General features: G+C 42.3%; 1 protein-coding gene across 4 annotated transcripts; it reads right to left on the reverse strand.

Moving 5' to 3' along the window:
- Nucleotides 1-460: 460 nt before the first annotated feature.
- Nucleotides 461-9,451, reverse strand: LOC4323979 (putative disease resistance protein RGA3). 4 transcript variants are annotated; one of them, XM_026026117.2, is made up of 6 exons: nt 9,257-9,451; nt 8,460-9,153; nt 5,955-8,130; nt 5,725-5,816; nt 896-1,522; nt 461-823 (listed from the first exon to the last, which is right to left on the reverse strand). In XM_026026117.2, exons 2-6 carry the CDS (start codon nt 8,826-8,828, stop codon nt 782-784), a joined length of 3,306 nt encoding a protein of 1,101 aa, XP_025881902.1. In that variant the 5' UTR covers nt 8,829-9,153; nt 9,257-9,451; the 3' UTR covers nt 461-781. The 4 variants fall into 4 exon arrangements, with proteins under 4 accessions (XP_025881902.1, XP_015622262.1, XP_015622260.1 ...); XM_015766776.3 differs by having other exon boundaries at nt 461-814; nt 5,725-8,130; XM_015766774.3 differs by having other exon boundaries at nt 5,725-8,130.
- Between the last annotated feature and the right edge of the window lie 12,391 nt (nt 9,452-21,842).

Consider the following 21,842-nt stretch of genomic DNA (forward strand, 5'->3'; position numbering starts at 1 on the left):
TAATTAACGAAGCTCCATACCATATACAATAAATAAAATCGGCAGAAGGGAACATGAAAAAACAACGGAACCTTACCATGATTACTTAGTTCTTGGATTATTTATAGCGGCCATGTCTACGACTTGAAGAGGCAAATGGTCAAGTACCAGTCTTAAGGACTGGTGAATCAGCATTTTTTCCCCTACTATTAAAAGCACCCAGAACAAAATAAAAGGCCACTCAGGTGCACCATTCAAACGCGCTAATATGCACGGTATACACAAATACAGATAAAAAAAATTGAATCGCCGTTTTGCAAAATGTTCAGATGAGCATATCGGCAGGTGCCTACTTTTACAAAAGCTTAATCTAAACTTACCCAATTAAAAGAGTGAAAGAGACATATCTGTTAAATAAACAACATAAACCTTTTTAAAATAGGTGAACACCATGTTAAGCATATTATAAGTTTAACTATAATTGTAATCCGCAAAATGTTTGGAAAATGCACTTCAGTTATAAAAACGTTACACCATTTCACCAAATTTACATTGTTCTGAAGAAAATTATGTAGCACCAATTCCATTTAAGTTGTGTAAAATTTGAAGTGAACTTAATTTACCCTGTGATAAGTTTTCTCACACCACTAGCCTACAATACAAAACAGGCTAATTGTCTTGAGCTGTTACAGATCAATTATCTGTCTCGAGACCATAACGGTTATATCAAAATGTATGACCAGCCATCCCATATGTATCTTCAAGAAGTTGTCGTAATAAAATGTGGTCAATTACAAAAGTATCACAGCTTCCCATATGAATCTTCTGGATTTTCCTGAATGTCCTAATCAGGAACGAAAATATCAGAGTGAATTAACATCATAGAAACGAATAGAATATCAGAACGTTGGTTTACCTTATACTCTATGTCATGCCATTCGCACCACTTCTTCAGCCTCGGACAACAACAGATTACGGCAGTTTCAGGAGCAGCTGGCATCAAGTCCCGCAGCTGAAGTAGAGGGCAATGAAGAAGTTTCAAGCTTTCAAGGTCTCTAAAATTTCTTAATCCTCCAATGTACATGAATCCACGGCAGTCGGATATCTCAAGCTCCGTCAGAACTGCAGGGTTACATAAGTGCAGAGATAGAAGCTGATGGCACCCGCGAATTATCAAAGATGACAATAGATCTGGAAATTTTGTTCCAGTTGACATATCAAGTAAAGGACATTCAACCAAAACCAGTCCTCGAAGATTATTGAGATAATTCAAACCTATCAACGATTCAAGTTTAGCACAGTTCCTGATCTCTAGTCCCGAAAGCATCGAAAGACCCTTGTGGAAATTAAGAACACCAGAGAAAGTGCAAGAACTGAACTGCAAGAACCGCAAGTTAGATGGTAACCAGCTCTTGGTTGAGGAAAGCAGGTTTTGGCCTATCTGCGTGCAGTTCTCAATTGTCAAATGTTGAACGGCCACGAAATTCTTAACACCATATTCTGTGATCAATCGCACATCTGAAATATGCATCTTCCTAGTAACCTATTGAAGAAGATAAAGAGAACAATTAGTGAAAATTGAGCCTAAATATATCCTTAGTTTTGACAACAGTTTATTGTCCTGATTGAAATATGATGTAAAAACCATATGGATATGACGTATTAGTTCAAATATCCATGGTTATGATGTCCTGATATGGATGACATATTAGAACATCCATATCAGGACATCATATGGCAAAACCACCAAAATGGACAGCAAGCTAAGGAATTGAGTTTCACGCAGATTGCTGCATTTCAAATATCCATGTACCTAATTATGGGCTTAGGGCACTCACTATGTTTCTCATAAATGAAACTAAACTGGTCTGCATGTTTTTATTACTGAATTTTTTTTATGTGAATTAAAAAGGTCTAAAACCTCAAACAGTACGGGAGTACATAGGTTTATTAATTTACAACAAAGTAATCGTTCCAGCATAAAATCCTCTGTTGAAGTTTATAATCCACGCCTCCACTTGCAACAATCTACCAAATGGAATTTTACCATTGATTTGTATCAATCTAACTTTGCAGTAGCAAAGAAATCGTGGGCACGAGAGGAAGTCCCCAACTACACCACACGAATATGCACGAGCACTAGAAATTGTGGATTTGGCTCTCACCTCACTTGTTGGCCCAAAATCGGAAGATGTTAGCCTAATTGGTCCAAACCAGGCAGAAGCCTTGCTACACCCCCAAAACCTAGCCAACTTCTATTCCACACCTAATGATTGAGGAACTTCAGGCCCATATATTGGACTTGGGTTCAAACTACAGTTATATTGAGAACACTCCAAAATTTGCAACATTTATGGTGCAACTATTGTTTATGTTCCTTAGAAAAAAATCTATGTTATAATACCTGGGTACTAGATCCAATTGCTTTTAGGTGCTTACTTCGTCCATGCTTTCTTATCGATATTCACAAAGAATGAAAACATTTTACAAGTTGGGAAAGCGGTGGAATTGGTGTCAAGTGACCTAAAATTGTGGCATTTGGCATTTGTATCCCATCCCACAACATACACACACACATTTTGGACTTCTGTATCGCCATCGCTTATTTATGGTAACCTAAATATATCAACAAATTAATTCGATAAGAAAGGTCATGTAATGGGAAACTATTCTAAACTCTTGAGGGGATATCCCCTTATTATTTGCATGTCACTCAAATAGTTATGAAAAAATATTAAGAATATATATTAATATGTGATATATCACTCCACAAAAATGCAACCTAAAATTCAACTTCGACATATTGTAACAAAAAAAACAAATTAAACTACGATTAGTTAACATATATTGACAGTCAAATTTTCTTTTTTTTTCGTTGCGGCATGTGGAGTTGAATTTTAAGTTGCATGTTTGTAGAGTGAAATATCACATGTTAATACACCTTCTCAATCTATCTATTATATACTAATAGTTCATTAAACTTTCTATAAACACTCTCAAGCCGCCACATGGCAACGTATAAATACTCTCAAGGCACCACGTGACACTCTAATAAAATACATAAATCTATCCGTTGATTTTCATTTAAATCGGTGGACCCATTATTTAAGATCGTTAGATGCATCTTAAAAAATCAAAACTTCCCACCATCCCTGCACATAATGATTTTTATGTTGTTTCTCTGTTTTCTTATCGAGATGTGCTTCGCACTCCCACTAAAAAAAACTGCACGAATTTGAAAGAAGATGAGAGGCTAAGTTTAGAAGGTGCTTAACAGTCTGAAAATCAATTAGAAAGGATACGCTCGTCCTTGGATCAACATCTGATGTCGGTTCCTCCGGCACCAGCGGCCAATACGCTACTACCGTTACTTGATCAAAGCCCAGATCAAGAATGCAAAACAGAATATAACTGAAAGAAAAATTAAAAAATTAACAATGAAGAGGATCATCAATGGTCGCTTGATGGAGCATTCAACCTGATATATCCATCCTGCGGTTTTTGCTCTTCGTCTTAAATAATGAATTTAAGGCTATTAACTACTCAGGCCAAGATTAAAACTACCCTTTCTAAATGAATTTAATCTGATGCTTTCATCTTTTTTATAATACATATAGTTTTCCATGTGAAAGCATATCACAATTAAAATTAAAATTATCTTCATAGGGAAAAAAACCCACAAATAGACACCATATGCATTAAAATCCATTAAAAATCCTATAAATATTCTAAACCGTTGTGTGGCACTCTTAAATTAGAGAAACATTCAATCATTGGTATCCACTTAAAACGATGGACACATTATTTTTTTTAAAAAAAATCCATCCCAAACCATCTTCCCTTCCTCTCCATCCCTATAGGCATTAAAGCACATAAACGCTATACTAAGCTACTATTTGTCCCGCTTAAATTAGAGAAAATCCTAATAAATCAAAAAAATAAAACATTCGACCATCGGTTTTGACTTAAACATGAACACATTATTTTCGGTCGTTAGATCAATCATTTTATTTTAAAAAATCCCAACCCTCCCTCCATTCTCATCCCCAAGCCGTGTGTTACTTTCTATATTTTTTTATCTCTTGACAATTAAAATTAAAATTATCTTCGTGGGCAAAGAAAAGACCACAAATGAACCTCCACCTATTAGGTATAGCCACCATATGTCTCTTATGATCTGTTTGAACTATCACATTATTTTTTTAAGTGAAATCAATAATTTAATAACTATATTGACTATATTTAAATGCTAACAAAAATTTACATTCTGCAACCCGCATCCATATTGAGGCCTCCACTAAATATAAGAAAACACTAAAATTTCTCACTAAAAATAAAAAATATCCCGCCTTAATTTTTTATAAAACTGGTAGACCCATTAATTATATCCCGTTAGACATCTAACGACTTTCTATCGACTTAATTATTTTTTTTTCTCTCAAGATGTATATAGGAGCTATTCATCCATACAATTTGATGTTGATGTTTTTATCAATAAATGATCGTTTTAGGAGATAAATAAATAATCTTAAAATGATCATAGCATCTAAATTATATATGTGATCTATAAAGTCACGTGGCCAATTGAACATACCGATTGTACTAAGAACGTTGGTGGAATCTTAACAACGAAACAACCATGATGTTGCCTTAGCAATATATAGGTAAATTTTAGAGAGTAATTAAAAGATCATGTCTATTTATTTATTTTTGGTAAAACTTGCTACGGTACATCATGAATTTCTGAAATTTAGCATAGAACAATCTAGAACGTGTTTTTGTTACATGACACTCCAGTTTAGTGGTAATTTGCGAAAAAATACTACGGCCTCTATTTTAAATTTTCTTACTTAATTAGAGAGATATAATTTAGAACGGATGCCTTTATCCCATGCCAGGTTGCAGGATCAACCCACTTATATTTTCATCCCAAATTGCAGATATCAAAGCATTTCAAGCATGCCTCATACAGTGGAATTCTCCCCCAAAAAATAAAAGATGAATATGAAAAGAAATGAAAATTGAACAAAATTGAAATGAAAATTGAACAAAATTTATCTAATTTTAATTTTTTTTTTGCGGGCTTGAAACCCATCCTAAATAGAAATATTCAAACATTTTGATATGACTAATAAAATGAATATATCTAAAATTTCAAACAGAATCTAACAAGAAAAATGGACATTCATAGTAAACACATCTATTGTTTTGGCACAACATTTTATCATAAATTAAAAACTACACAGTTTTAAGTAATTTTAGTTCAGAATTTATATGCTGCAAGGGTAATTAGAAGAAAAACATAACCATTGTTCAAAGTACATTAAATAAGTTCAATTTTAGTTTAGGATAAAGTAAAAGAATATTTTTGATAGAAAGCCACCCACACATGGACATTCGTAATAAAATTTCACACACATTAAATAAGATGCCCGCGCATATGAGCAAGCTACCTTCCTAGTTTTTTTAATTTTCTTATAACTATTTGAGTGGCATGCAAGCAACGGTGGGACGTCCCCTCGAGAGTTTAAAATCCACTCTCCTCATATAATTCCTCACATAAATCACATTGGTATACATGGAAAATAGTATATTTTGCATTTTGTTAAAGTAGAAGATGCATTTTGTTCACTCAAAAGTAGAAGGCTCTGTATTTAATGGAACATGTACTCGTGTAGGAAATGAGGAAACATAAGTGGTTGTAAGCAAAATGATTATTCTACTTTTGTAGAAAACTGTACATACCTGAAAGTAGTTGAACTCATGTTTCTCGCACCACTGTTTCAGTTTAGGACAATCAGCGACAAATGCATGGCAAGGCTTGCACGGCATATTTTCTGAAGGAAGAATCAGGAGCTGAGGACAGTGGGAAATGTACAAGCTCATAAGGCAAGAAAGATTTTGTAGCCCCACCAAAGTACTCAGGTGAAAACAATCTCTGATATCAATAGTTTGGAGATTTGACGGCATATTACCTAGTGAAAACTGGATAATCTTGACAACAGATTTGCTTATTACCAAATTTCTCAGGGAGGTGAAACAAGGGATTCTGCTTAATTTCGAGCAGTTTCTTACAGTAAGAGACTGCAATTTCGAGCAATCTGAATTCTGCAATCCACACAAATCTTCCAGGTTGCACAAATTTTCGAGTTCTAAACTCTCCAAGGATGGAAATAGTGCATCTGGTTGCCATGTGCTGTTACTTTTGTTGTACCTGAAAGATGCATGATCCAAACGCCTGATGTTCGAAATGCCCACAAGTTGAAGATGTTGTAAGTTAAGGAGGCTTCTTATGTGTAAGGGTAGGTATGTAATGTTGCAGCAATGCTTCAAGCACAGTGTCCCTAAGCAATAAAGATCACTAAATTGATCCAACGATCCATCCATGAAGTCAAAAGAAACATGAAGGCATCTAAGACTGAAAAGATTCTGAAAGTTGCTTGACTTTAATATTCTCAAGGAGGAAATAATCAATGTCTCCAGGCTGTGAAGGCGACATACCGATTCAGGCAACTCTCTCATTTTGCAGTTCAGAGAAAGATAGCGCAAGTGTCTTAAATTGCCGATTGAATATACCATACCACTAACATCGTGGTTTGAATTCAGTATTAAAGACCTTAGATACATGAAACTGGATAATTCCATAAAATAACCAGAATGTTTTTTGTAGCAGCGGAAACAACAGTTTAACACGAGTGTTCTTACGGACCTCGGGTTGGGAAATTGAAGTTTCAGATCAGCTACTGGTGGCATACATGTCGTGCCAAACATTGCTGTACACTGTTCTCCTCTAGTAAATGATTTTGCAAGATCAAAAATAACATCATGCAACTTAAAGCGTCCAATTGACGTTGATGGTTTCTTCAAATAAGTTTCACACTGTAACTTGTTTTTCAAATAGAACATTGCTTCTCTTGCTTTTTCCTTTGACGAAAGTCCTTGTCTCCCTTCGTTTCTTGACGAAAATCCTTGTCTCTCTCTTTTTTTTGACGAAAATCCTTGTCTCTCATTATAAGTAAACCTGGAGAGACAAAGCTTCCGTTTGTTAATATCCCAACATACTGGTTTCCTATAAGTTTCAATCAATGATCTTGCGTGCAGTTCATTAAAATACTCATTTCCTATCTCCCGGCAAGTTTTCCCGTTTGTAGAGTAGATATAACCTTGAGCGACCCACAGCTGAATAATGTCATCCTTTGTAAATCCTAAATTTCTAGGGTACAATGAACAGAGAAGAAAACAAGGTTTCAATCTTGTTGGCAACCAGTAATAACTCAATCTAAGAGCTGGAAAGATGTTATCCTCTTCATCCAATTCCCAAAGCTCACTTTCCAATATTTCCATCCAGGCATGTTCATCCATTGTTGATCGTAAAAGGCAACCTAGTGACTTCACTGCTAACGGTAAGCCACCACATTTCTGCAAAATTTTCCTGCCAATCTGAACTAATATGGACTGTTCACTCTCATGTTGGTTTCCAAAAGCATAATGCTGAAACAACAACCAGCAATCCTTGTCAGGAATGCAGCCAAGATGATATAGCTGCACTGTTTGAACAAGACGTGCAACCTCTTTACTCCTGGTGGTGACCAAAATTGTCACTGTTTGTGCATGCCTGAGCGGAGATAGAAAATCCTGCCAGCTACTTTCACATTCATTCCACAAATCATCAAGCACGAAAAACAATTTCTTTCCTTGTACCTCTTCCAAGAGAACCCCATGAACTAAGCTTAGCTGTGTGAAGCCATAGTTTTTCATGGTTAATGACTCAGTAATGGCAATCGTCAACTTATGGACATCAAATGTTGGGGATACATGAATCCAACCACTATGCTCAAAATGTTTTCTGACACGACTGTCATTATATACCATCTGCGCTATGGTAGTTTTGCCAATACCACCCATTCCAACAATTGGCAAAACAACAATTCCAGATGGTTCCATGTCTTGATGAGATAATACTGACTTGATAATATCCTCCTTCTCATCAATCCTACCAAAAACAAGGGACTCATCAATAAGGTGGCTAGTAGGCCGTGACTTCATCCAGTTTCCCCTGTCAACAATTTTATGGCCATCTTCAAATCTGAGCTTGAGAGCATCTCGATCTCTGGATATCTCCTCGAAACGGTTTATCATCTCATTAATTCTCTGCGAATTAATTTCTATAAAGGTGAATAAGAGCAAGAAGAAGTAAAACAATGCGTTATTTATGAAAAGATAATTTCATTACTAAGTTTTAGCCCGATATACATTAATACATATACATATAAACTCGTAGTTAACAAGGGTGATCGAAGGAACTATCTTCAGGCAAGGCAACCCCATAAACTAAGAAGAAAATAATTTTAATGGACTCAAGACATGAACAATACCCACTGCTATCCCAAGGAGATTTATGATCTGTAGAATTTGTTTGAGTAATTCACTTAAAACAGGCTGGAGCGAGAAGGTTATGCACCAATCGTGTACATCCATACCTCATCAATACTATCATTGTCCTCTTCATCATTATCCATGTGCTTCCGCTTGCGTGGATAATCACCTTGAAGCTCTTGGACTTGGCTCTGCAGCAGCTCATACCGGTAATCATCAAGGACATCCTCGGCATCAAGAGCCAAGTCCTTGAGCTCCTTAAGCCACAATTTAACATAGTTGTCCTGGAGCCCTTGCTCCTCAGCATCTTCAAGTGTGGCCTGGATGCGTGACAGCAGTCGCTTCAGTCGTTGCAGATCGGCAGATGCAGTGGGATGACCGCTCCGGGGATATAAATCTGACAACGGGCTTCGAAGAATTGCTAACAGGCTGCTGGTTGATGAAAGAAGAGATGACACTAATCCACTAGCCATAACTTGGAGTTTCACCTCTTCCTCAGTAAAAAAGATATGATTTTTCTTCAGGGTCCTTGGCTTAGGTCTTCAGTATTCTCCAATCCCCATTGACACAGGGGTGTCGAGATGATGCAGAACAAGTATAAGCACAATTGCTGCTCATATCAGTTCTTTGTGAATTTCATCCTTGGGTGAACAAGTACCCAACGCCAAATTTGTCTTATCGACTTAAGCCCTTAATGATTTGGGTGTGCGACAGTGACCCAAATCGCCCAAAAGAATTCCAATAGTTCCTGCTTAGGGACTAGGGCAACCCCTAGTACAGATTAAGGTCAAGGATACCCTGCATCGAGCATAAGCCTGAAAAAATAAGATCATCTTGAAACCAGAAAGTGGTTGATTTGCTGAGGAAGATGGCGGGTATCTAGAATCAAGAAGACAAGAACCTGGGGCTTTCCGTCACGGCAGCCGCGCGCAGCGAGACCACAGTCACCACAGATATGGTCGGCCGCCTCCACGCCGTCGTACGAGTGCTCCGTTGATAGCCTAGCCGAGCCGCAGCGGCGTGGGACAATGGGATTTGCACACCCCGAGGCCGAGCAGCAGCATTAGGGACAAGTAGGGGTCCTTTTTTTTTTTGCGAGGAAGTAGGGAGAGGTATTTGTTCTGGTTTTGAGGCGTTCGATGCCAAAACGTGTATACAATCAAAGTTTTGGTAGTTGAAACAGTAACTTTGTGTTCAAATACGCACTCCTCAGTAACTTATCAATTTAGATCAAATCATTTGTGTTCGAATTCTTGTAGCCACCACTTTCATTAGTAAATTTTTTTAACTGCTTTAGATACTTTGATTTTGGTTCCATCCCTACCCTATCCACTTTACTTATTTTCTTAATTACATTTTCTAACAATTGCCAAGGACAAATTAGTCACCATTTTTTACTATATCGCTGCCTTATTCTATGTACTCTTCAACTCCAAACCCTCAACTTGCTCGTCTCTGTTAACATGCTTTTCAAACCTTTAAATGCATGATGTGTTTTTTTAAAAAAATTCCTATACAGAATGTCTACAAAATTCATATAAATCTATTTTTAAGTTTATAATAGATAATATTTAATTAATTATGTGCTAATGAGCTTTTTCGTTTTGCATGGCCGAAAATCTCCCTCCAACCAGACTAAGGCCTCATCGTTTTCCTCTATATAACATCAGCCGCTGTCAAAATAGAAATTTTAAAACTTGATTTTAAAGTTTATTTTTAGCATTATCATTTAAGTCGCTAAGAACACATATATAAAAAAGTTTTACCCATTAATTATTGTTCTTTTTGTTAATATATCATATGGCATATTATCCGCATTTTGGAGTGCTTATTCAAGAACAGAGGGGTTATTATTTTGGAGTGCTTGAAGCTAACCATTAAGGCTGTTCCAACCCAAACACTGTGCACGAAAACGGAACGATCCATTAACGCGTGATTAATTAAGTATTAGCTAATATTTTTTTTAAAAATAGATTAATTTAATTTTTTAAATAACTTTCGTATATAAACTTTTTACAAAAAACGTACCGTTTATCAGTTTGAAAAGCGTGCATACGAAAAATGAGAAAAATGAGAGAGAGGGGTTGGGAAGTAGGGGTGCCGAACACACCCTAATTGGCACTTGGAACACTCCATTTGGCATCAACCCAGTAAACCTCTATAGACCTTACTAAAGGTTTGGCTTTCTACTAACTGGCACTATACTAAACTAGCTTAGCCTTTAGTCTCTTTTCAGATTATTTACCGAAGAGCTGAAACAAATTATTCGTTGCATCAAAAAAATTCTTTTTTCAAAATAAAATTCTTCTAATGTGTTGCTTAAACTGTTTTAAGTTGCGTTTTAAGTTCCTTTATTAGTAGTAGAATATTTTTTTTATGAAAACATTATCACAATAGTTAATTTATCTTTGTAATCAAGTACATTTTTTTCCGTATTCAAACTAAGTCGAAAGCCAATAAAACTCTACGGTTTCAAAAAGAAAATCGAGCTATACCGTACCAATAATTTGAAAAGAAGCACTTGCCCTCGGCTGTGTTTAGTATCTGAAATTGAGGAGAAGTTTGAAGGAAGTTGATAGTTTGTAAAAAGTTAGAAGTTTATGTGTATAGAAAAATTTTAGATGTAATGTGATGTGATAGAAAGTTTAAAGTTTAGAGAAAGTTTGGTGTGCACTAAACAGGACCCGCGTGTAATTTGGTGTGCCGACAGGTGAAATGATGTGGATCCAAGTCCACCCGATTGATGTCTAGATTTGACACGTAACCTGCTAACAAGCCATAAATTCTCTGTTTAGTCACACTCCCCTGTCGTTTTTCACAAGATTGTCTTGATTTAATCAACGTGACATCTGTTAAAAAAAATCATTGGGCTTGGTCTCAGAAGATCCAACCCATATATATTACCTCCGTCTCATATTACTTGTCGATTTGAGTTTTTGTTTGTAATATTTGATCATTCATCTTATTAAAAAAATTAGAATTATTATTTATTTTATTTGTGACTTGTTTTATTATCAAATTTACTTTAAGTATGACTTATCATTTTTTATATTTGCACTAATTTTTTAAATAAAACAAATGATCAAACATTACAAGAAAAAACAAAGCGATAAGTAATATGGGACGGTGGTAGTACTTATTAGATTCACTCATAAATATTTCATATATGAGATATGACTATATAAGGAGAGAAGATATTGATTGTATATTTTTTGCTTGAGAATTCAATGAGAAGAGAGTCTAATTAATACATCTTGTGTATCTATTTTTTTAGACATTATATAATTCCTGTTGGATTACTATATAGCAAAGAGGTTGCATATCAGTTGGCGTTTTACTAGAGGACGAGAAAAAAAGATGGGTAATAAACGTTAGATCCGTGTTGCATCTCACTCATTTGATCGTGAAAGCGAACACCTCTTTCTGTCCAATTCCGTTTTGATCAAGTCGGGGTGACACTGCAGAGAGAGACACGAAGCCCACACGTAACCAAAGAACAAGGAACTGTTGGAAATTCGGTGATAAATCGGCATCTAAGAAAAATACTACCTTCGTTTTTTAATAGATAACGCTGTTAACTTTTTCTCACATATTTGACCATTCATCTTATTCAAAAATTTTATACAAATGTATAAGATATAAATCACACTTAAAGTACTATGAGTGATAAAACAACTCATAACAAAATAAACTATAATTACGTAAATTTTTTGAATAAGACGAATAGTCAAACATGTGAGAAAAAGTCAACGGTGTCATCTATTAAAAAACGGAGGGAGTAAGATAGTACACATGAAATGTATATAGTTGATGATCTAGTGATGGTATTAAACATGAGCATCTTTTTAAAAATATAAGCATAAGCCTCAACAACGTTCACATAGGATAGCAATCCTAAGGATAGCATGGGATAAAAATGAATATACTAACGTATAGCAAAACATATAACAACATGTTGAACACTAATAGAAGAATTGAGAAATACCTGGAGAACGCTCCAGTAGATGATGAGGCAATTGTATTGCCTCTGTTGATGTTATTGTTCTCGGAGCCACCTCCTCCAGTAGCGCCACCGCCGTCCCGTGCACGCAGGTGAAGCCGAAGTAGCGCAAGAACAAGAACAAGAAAAAGAATAGTCATGTATGCAAGCGGACGGAGTTCCGGAGACACCTGCAAGCGGATGGAGTTTCAACCGTGTACGCAGGAACAAAGGAACAGAGAAGAACTAGAAGTAGCGAAAGAACAAGAGTTTCGAAGGCACATGCTCGGACCACAGGAAGAGAGAACCAGAAGTAACGCAAGAACAGAAACATGAGCAGTCCGTGAGGTACGCAAGCGGACGGAGTTCCAAAGGCACCAGCTCAGGACGCATGAATAGAGAAGAACCAGAAGTAGCGCGAAGTAGCGCAAGAACAGGAACAGGAGCAATCAGTTAGGTACGTGCACGCTGGAACAGAGAAGAACCAGAAGTAGCGCAAGATCAGGAACATGAGCAGTTAGTCAGGTACGTGTGTGCACAAGAACATGAGTTTCGGAGGCACATGCTCGAACCGCATGAACAGAGAAGAACCAGAAGGACCGCAAGAACAGAAACAGGAGTAGTCAGTCAGGATGTAGCTCAAGAACAAGATCAGGAGCAGTCAGTCATGAAGGTACCTGCTCGAACCGCAGGAATAGAGAAGAACCAGAAGGACCGCAAGAACAGGAACATGAGTAGTCAGTCAGGATGTAGCTCAAGAAAGGATCAGGAGCAATCAGTCAGGAGGCACCAGCTCGAACCGCAGGAACATAGAAGAACCAGAAGTAGGTGCCTCCTCGGACCGTAGAAACAGAGAAGAACCAAAAGTAGCACAAAAATAGGAACATGAGCAGTCAATCAGGTACGTGCACGCACAAGAATAGGAGTTTCGGAGGCACCTGCTCGAACCACAGGAATAGAGAAGAACCAAAAGTAGCGCAAGAATAGGAACATGTGCAGTCAGTCAGGAGGCACCTGCTCAGACCGCAGGGACTGCAAGAACAGATAAGAACCAGAAATAGCGCAAGAACAGGAACAGGAGCAGTGAGGCACAGAGAATAACTAGAAGTAGTAGTGCAAGAACAGGAACATGAGCATCAGTTAGGAGGCACCTGTTCTGACCGTAGGAACCATAAGTAGTAGCGCAAGAACAGAAACAGGAGGCACCTGCTCGGACCGCATGAACCAGAAGTAGTAGCGCAAGAATATGCTAGGACCGCAGGAACCATAATAGGAACAGGAGGCACCTGCTCAGACTGCAGGAATAGAGAAGAACAGTCAGTCAGGAGGCACCTGCTCGGACCGTAGGAACTAGAAGTAGTAGCGTAAGAACAGAAACAGGAGGCACCTGCTCGGACTGTAGGAACCAGAAGTAGTAGCGCAAGAACATGCTAGGACCTTAAGGAGCACCTGCACACGCAGGTGAAGCAGAAGTAGCACAAGAACAGACAAAAGTCCCACCACCGTCCCAACCGGTCAATATGGACTCTCTAATAATTTCCTATTTAAGTTGAGAGAAGATAACATTGGTCCGAAAGCAGCATTAGCCGCTCTGCTTCTGGTCGTGGTTGTGGCTGCCGACGGCGAGGTCGGCCATGGTGGTCACGCCGCTGTGCCGCTAAGGAGATGGCTGGGCCTGGACAGGCATGAAGGGTGGGCCGCCGGCCGCCTACTGGCATGCAGCCATCATCAATCCGTCCTGCTGCAACTTGTAATCCGTTATCCATAGTTCCACACATGCATAACAATATGTTTCTTGCATGCACAGTTACAGGGCGTATTTTCTTAAAAGAAGATAACAGTATAATTTGGTTGACAGTGTAAGGAACTTGGTTTGTGCTACATGTTTCTGCGAAGATAGCTGAAGATTTAATTACTTCGGTTGATGTTAATTGTTTCTACAAAGATAACTGAAAATTAAATTCAGTATGCATATGTTTCTGCAAAAGATAACTAGAGTTTTGAGATCGCATGTTTTCGTAGGGATCAGGAGAAGGGGGGAGGAGTTTGAGCAGCGAAGGGGAAGAGAAGCTCATCCACACGCTGCCGGCCTTCAAGCGACCGCCTGTCCCAGCGTCGTTTAATTAATCTCACAGCCATATATGCCGGCCTTGATTGGCCCCGACATCTCAAGCACACAGACTGTCGAAACATGGATTCGGCAATAATAAAACGGGGTAGCGCACGAGACCTAAAAGTGGATGGATGCAGAGACAAAGGATTTAGACAGGTTCAGGCCCTCTCAATGAGAGGTAATACCCTACTCCTGTTTGGGGATTTGAATCCGCCGGGTGTGTATTGATCTGACGATCAGGTTGTGTCATATATGCCCCCTAGAGGGCCTCCTGCCCACCTTATATAGGACGGGGGGCAGGATTACAAGATAGAAACCTTAACCAATACGGTATCGGTTTCCTAAATCAGGACTTTAGGCCGTTCCGTAATATACAAGGAAACGTAACACCTAAGTCATGATCTGTTACATATTACATAGATATAAGTTATCCCCTATAACTAGTCGGATAACCATGCCGTGTGGGTATGGGGTACCCATAATCTCCACAGTAGCCCCTGAGACCTTCACAGTCGGAAAGATAACCTTCTCTCGAACTAAATTACTCCAAAGCCGAGTGCTTCAATCATCTTCGCCATGGTCTCCCGAGTACTTTTACCAAATCTGAAGACTGTGGAGGGCTGAAAAATATAGTCAGGTGCATCGACTAGAAGCACCTAATAGGTGTAACCCCCGACTATGTGGTTAATCGAACAAACCAAACATATAGTCAAGGAATAAATAATCCAACCAACCGAGTGGTTTTGATAATTATAGTCAACCAAGCGACTTAATATTAATATGTAGCATATGCGGTGTGAATCCCTGAATAATATGATCCAAGTGATATACCGACTGTTTTGTAAAATATGATGAATGTAACCTAAAGTTGGCTACATTATTGAAAATTCACATAGCAAAACAACTATAAAGAAGCTTGTATGTTGTGAATAAATAAATTTCCAAAGTATTGGGCATACGCCATGCGCACACTGCTTTAACAGACGTGCTTTAGTCCCTAAAAGACACATGGTTTCACCACACCTGGAAATATATGGCATATGTGGTGTAAAATCCGAGTAAATAAACTCATAAAGGATTTACCAACCGCCTAGAAAATGACCACAATATATAATCAGCCTAAGCCATAATATTGGTCAATAAAAATGCACACTTACGTGGCGAAAAGCAATAATATTGTATCCAATCAATTGCTTAAAAACCCAAACAGCACCTTGACTTATATATAAAAAAGTCAGCGGGACAGCTATATAAAGCTTTACTGTTTGACACCTTTTAAGATGCATTGTACCAACTCCTAAAAAGTTAAGTAACTGCGGTATAAAAGGATTTTAAGGTATTGGGCACTTGATCACGCGCACTTTGGCCTAAGCAAAAAGTGCCTAAGTCCCTAAAAGAACGTGACAGGCCACACCTGAAAATATGGGTTGCAGACATATTAGGCCTAGGCCAAAAAATATGCCTTCGACACCCTTTAAAGGATGACGCATGTAACATGCTCCCGAGTAATAAATCTTCCGGGTAATATAGACCAAGCGTAGCTCATATGAATAGCTTCTGATCTGAGTGATTATCCCTTATGGGATACTCCAAAATAGATATAACAATTGAATCCCGACTGGCGCAAGTATTCAGTTGATAACCCTTACGGGGAATAATAAATAGACCAGTCTTTGAGCATATAAAATAGACCCGTGATCATGAATTCATGTTGCATGTATCCGGAGCAAGTCCAAATTGAAGATATAATACTTGTATTTGAGCTAGTAAGCCCCTGAGCACGTAGTCACAATTGTTCATTGATGGTAGCTGACGCAGTTGGCATAGAGACAAGACAACCAATATAGAGAGAATATTGCCCATCAGAGGTGGCAAAAATATTGGTGGTAGTGAAGATAGTGATACCAATCAAAAGTACTGAAGTCGCATAGCCATGGAGGCGAAGAAACCAGTCGGCGGCAGTCAGGTCAGCCAGCAATGAATATGAAGGCGCTCAGCGATAAAGTTGTGTAGTTGACGACGACAAACGCAACCGACATGATGAAGATGACGATGTCGGTGATCCAGCCAATAGCAGTGTAGCAACCAATGATAATGACAAAGACGCTCATCAGCATTTGCATAGTAGGTCAACCGTGAAGGTGAAATAATAAGTCGGCGAAAACATAATCATCCATTAGCAACAGCGGAGATGTCAGGGTCGATGAAGCAGAGGTGCTGGTGATGATGTCAGTGACAATAATCCATCAAATTAATGTTATAGCTGTTGTAGATGCTTCACTTGGAGGAGAGTTGATGTTGTTGTCCAGCTCGTCCAAACTGAAATATTTGTTGAAGTAGAATGTCTGTTCCGAAGCAAAGATGAAGATAATGACTCCTGGAGTTGACTCATTGGCTTATATAAAATTTGTCAAATTTTGAGCCTTATATTTGTGTAGCCCCCGACTCTTTGGTTAGTTGGGAAACAACTGAACATAGAGTCGAGAATTATAGCTTCTTGTCGTCGAGTAGTCATTGCTTGATTGAAGATATGTGTTGAAGATGTCCAAGTAGAAATCCTGAATATTGGAGAGCCTCTTGTTGTAGTAAAATAACACGGCATCGCATGCCGAGATGTCGAGATTCACAACAACGTCATGGTTGGTGATGTAGCAAAACTTGTGAAGTAGCAGCAATAGAGTTTGCTGGTACCGAAGATAATAAAGATGAAGTCGCTCCACCATGATGACAAAGTTGTGTTGCCGTGATGAAGTGAACACGAGTCGGCGGCAACAGAAGCAAACCGGTAGTGAAGACGCGCAGTTGTGAAGATAAAAGCACCAGTCGGCGACAGCATAACCAGTCGGCGACGGAAGACGAGGATGTTCATCAGTAGTGGTAGCTGTCTAAACCAGACGTAGAGGTGAGGGCACTAGTCAGCAGCAGACGTAGACAGCTTGTGTTGAAGATGATGCCTATTAGCGGTGACGGTGATGTAGCCAGCCGTGAAAAAGATAGCATCAGTTGGCGTCATAACAGGCCAGCCGTGCAGGCGGTGACACCAGTCAGCGGCGGATGCGGCGGCCGGTCGGTGAAGATGTAGACGCCCAACAGCGGCGGCATAATAGGCCAGCCGTGCAGGCGGAAGCACCAGTCGGCGGCGGACGAGGCGGCCGGTCGGTGAAGACGTAGACGCCCAACAACGGCGGCATAAAGGCCAGCCGTGCAGGCGGAAACACCAGTCGGCGGCGGCGAAGGCGGCCGGTCGGTGAAGACGTAGACGCCCAACAACGGCGGCATAAAGGCCAGCCGTGCAGGCGGAAACACCAGTCGGCGGCGGCGAAGGCGGCCGGTCGGTGAAGACGTAGACGCCCAACAACGGTAGCATAATAGGCCAGCCGTGCAGGCGGAAGCACCAGTCGGCGGCGGACGAGGCGGCCGGTCGGTGAAGACGTAGACGCCCAACAACGGCGGCATAAAGGCCAGCCGTGCAGGCGGAAACACCAGTCGGCGGCGGCGAAGGCGGCCGGTCGGTGAAGACGTAGACGCCCAACAACGGCGGCATAAAGGCCAGCCGTGCAGGCGGAAACACCAGTCGGCGGCGGCGAAGGCGGCCGGTCGGTGAAGACGTAGACGCCCAACAACGGTAGCATAATAGGCCAGCCGTGCAGGCGGAAGCACCAGTCGGCGGCGGACGAGGCGGCCGGTCGGTGAAGACGTAGACGCCCAACAACGGCGGCATAAAGGCCAGCCGTGAAGGCGGAAACACCAGTCGGCGGCGGCGAAGGCGGCCGGTCGGTGAAGACGTAGACGCCCAACAACGGCAGCATAATAGGCCAGCCGTGCAGGCGGAAGCACCAGTCGGCGGCGGACGAGGCGGCCGGTCGGTGAAGACGTAGACGCCCAACAACGGCGGCATAAAGGCCAGCCGTGCAGGCGAAAACACCAGTCGGCGGCGGCATAGGCAAGCCAGTCGGTGAAGACGTAGACGCCCAACAACGGCGGCATAAAGGCCAGCCGTGCAGGCGGAAACACCAGTCGGCAGCGGCGAAGGCAAGCCGGTCGGTGAAGACGTAGACGCCCAACAACGGCGGCATAAAGGCCAGCCGTGCAGGCGGAAACACCAGTCGGCAGCGGCGAAGGCAAGCCGGTCGGTGAAGACGTAGACGCCCAACAACGGCGGCATAAAGGCCAGCCGTGCAGGCGGAAACACCAGTCGGCGGGGGCGAAGGCAAGCCGGTCGGTGAAGACGTAGACGCCCAACAACGGCGGCATAAAGGCCAGCCGTGCAGGCGGAAACACCAGTCGGCGGCGGCGAAGGCAAGCCGGTCGGTGAAGACGTAGACGCCCAACAACGGCGGCATAAAGGCCAGCCGTGCAGGCGGAAACACCAGTCGGCCGCGGCGAAGGCAAGCCGGTCGGTGAAGACGTAGATGCCCAACAACGGCGGCATAAAGGCCAGCCGTGCAGGCGGAAACACCAGTCGGCCGCGGCGAAGGCAAGCCGGTCGGTGAAGACGTAGACGCCCAACAACGGCGGCATAATAGGCCAGCCGTGCAGGCGGAAACACCAGTCGGCGGCGGTCGAGGCGAGCCGGTGGTGGTGTTCTGACTGATCCATTCCTGGAGCGTAAGAGATAAGCTTAAAGCCCTGAATCCCTTTTATGCATATCTGGATCTGGATCCTGCAGAACAAACATATAGGATGAGTAATATCTGATATAAACATAATACTCGAGAAAAAATCAAGTATTTTAAAATATTTATAAATATGTATTTCTCCTCTTGTCAATTTTGATTTCCCCGAGCAGATGACTCTGTACGTTTAAACACTCTGTCCGACTAGTCATAGCCCCCAAGCATCGGGAGTCGGCCTAGGCATTTCCCAAACATGCATATGAGTGACATGAGTTCGTCATTAATGGAACAAAGTTTCACGGATCAGAATTTACTACTCAGGTACTTTTGCAATTATTAAGAGCAGAAAATAAATTTATCTCATCTCTATGCTTTTGATTTATTCCGAATAATACTTAGCACCTTGCGTTACTCGGTCCATCCAACGAGCCCCCGGGTGCTAGGAATCGGCCCAAAGGCAACCATCCATTGGCAAACCAAACGGAAAGCATAGGAAGATAGAACTCCATAACTTGATAGGTACTTTTGTACTCAGATTATGTCGCAAGCAATCAAGATAAATATTATGAAAATTGTTTAAAAAATACGATATAACATCTATAGCCCCCGACTCACTAGTCAACGGCGAACCAGTTGAGGTAGTGAGGCAAAGGAAAAGGCAAAATATCATATAAAGAATAAAATAAATGATGACTTAGCTTTGTAATATTCCCTCGGTGACAGCAAAAGTAGCCGATGTGGGAACGAAGCAGTCCATCAATGGTGACAAAAACACCAGTCGGCGCCAGTGGAACCAAGCCAGTGGTGTAGATGATGAAGCCCATTAACAGCGGCGGAGTCCGCCAACCGTATAGGCAAAAACACCAGTCAGTGGCGGCAGAGGCAGGCCAGCGGTGAAGACGTGGACGCCCATGAACGGTGGTGTGACCAACCAATCGTATAGGCGAGGACACCAGTCGGCGGCGACGGAGGCAGGCCGGCGGTGAAGTCGTAGACGCCCAACAGCGGCGGCATAATAGGCCAGCCGTGTAGGCGGAGGCACCACTCGGCGGCGACGGAGGCAGGCCGGCGGTGAAGTCGTAGACGCCCAACAGCGGCGGCATAATAGGCCAGCCGTGTAGGCGGAGGCACCACTCGGCGGCGACGGAGGCAGGCCGGCGGTGAAGACGTAGACGCCCAACAGCGGCGGCATAATAGGCCAGCCGTGTAGGCGCAGGCACCACTCGGCGGCGACGGAGGCAGGCCGGCGGTGAAGACGTGGACGCCCATGAACGGTGGTGTGACCAACCAACCATATAGGCGAGGACACCAGTCGGCAGCGACAGAGGCAGGCCGGCGGTGAAGTCGTAGACGCCCAACAGCGGCGGCATAATAGGCCAGCCGTGTAGGCGGAGGCACCACTCGGCGGCGACGGAGGCAGGCCGGCGGTGAAGTCGTAGACGCCCAACAGCGGCGGCATAATAGGCCAGCCGTGTAGGCGGAGGCACCACTCGGCGGCGACGGAGGCAGGCCGGCGGTGAAGACGTAGACGCCCAACAGCGGCGGCATAATAGGCCAGCCGTGTAGGCGAAGGCACCACTCGGCGGCGACGGAGGCAGGCCGGCGGTGAAGACGTGGACGCCCATGAACGGTGGTGTGACCAACCAACCATATAGGCGAGGACACCAGTCGGCGGCGACGGAGGCAGGCCGGCGGTGAAGTCGTAGACGCCCAACAGCGACGGCATAATAGGCCAGCCGTGTAGGCGGAGGCACCACTCGGCGGCGACGGAGGCAGGCCGGCGGTGAAGTCGTAGACGCCCAACAGCGGCGGCATAATAGGCCAGCCGTGTAGGCGGAGGCACCACTCGGCGGTGACGGAGGCAGGCCGGCGGTGAAGTCGTAGACGCCCAACAGCGGCGGCATAATAGGCCAGCCGTGTAGGCGGAGGCACCACTCAGCGGTGACGGAGGCAGGCCGGCGGTGAAGTCGTTGTTGTTATCAGCAATGGCGGTGGCGAAGACAAGCCGGCAGAGTGGACTCGCGGCCGATCGACCGGAAAGCTGAGACGCCTCGAGTCCATGACCAGCATCAATCGCCTCAATAGTGCCGCGTAATTATATGCGAACAACAACAAAAAATAGCAAGAGATTAATCTGAGATTAAAAATCAATATGATAAATAATGATAAAAATCAGATTGAGTTTTCCCCTGACTGATTTGGATCAAGTCAGAGAAGAGGAGCTTGAAGAAGTGGTCGACGGAAAGGAAGTGAAAACTCCCAAAGCGAAAACGAAGTCGGCGACTCATGAAATTGATAGGAAGCTCGACGCAGCCCCTACCTGGCGCGCCAACTGTCGAAACATGGATTCGGCAATAATAAAACGGGGTAGCGCACGAGACCTAAAAGTGGATGGATGCAGAGACAAAGGATTTAGACAGGTTCAGGCCCTCTCAATGAGAGGTAATACCCTACTCCTGTTTGGGGATTTGAATCCGCCGGGTGTGTATTGATCTGACGATCAGGTTGTGTCATATATGCCCCCTAGAGGGCCTCCTGCCCACCTTATATAGGACGGGGGGCAGGATTACAAGATAGAAACCTTAACCAATACGGTATCGGTTTCCTAAATCAGGACTTTAGGCCGTTCCGTAATATACAAGGAAACGTAACACCCAAGTCATGATCTGTTACATATTACATAGATATAAGTTATCCCCTATAACTAGTCGGATAACCATGCCGTGTGGGTATGGGGTACCCATAATCTCCACACAGACCGAACAATGTAAGCAGTGTG

Source organism: Oryza sativa, chromosome 1 (genome assembly GCF_034140825.1).
Source record: "Oryza sativa Japonica Group chromosome 1, ASM3414082v1".
NCBI lineage: Eukaryota > Viridiplantae > Streptophyta > Magnoliopsida > Poales > Poaceae > Oryza > Oryza sativa.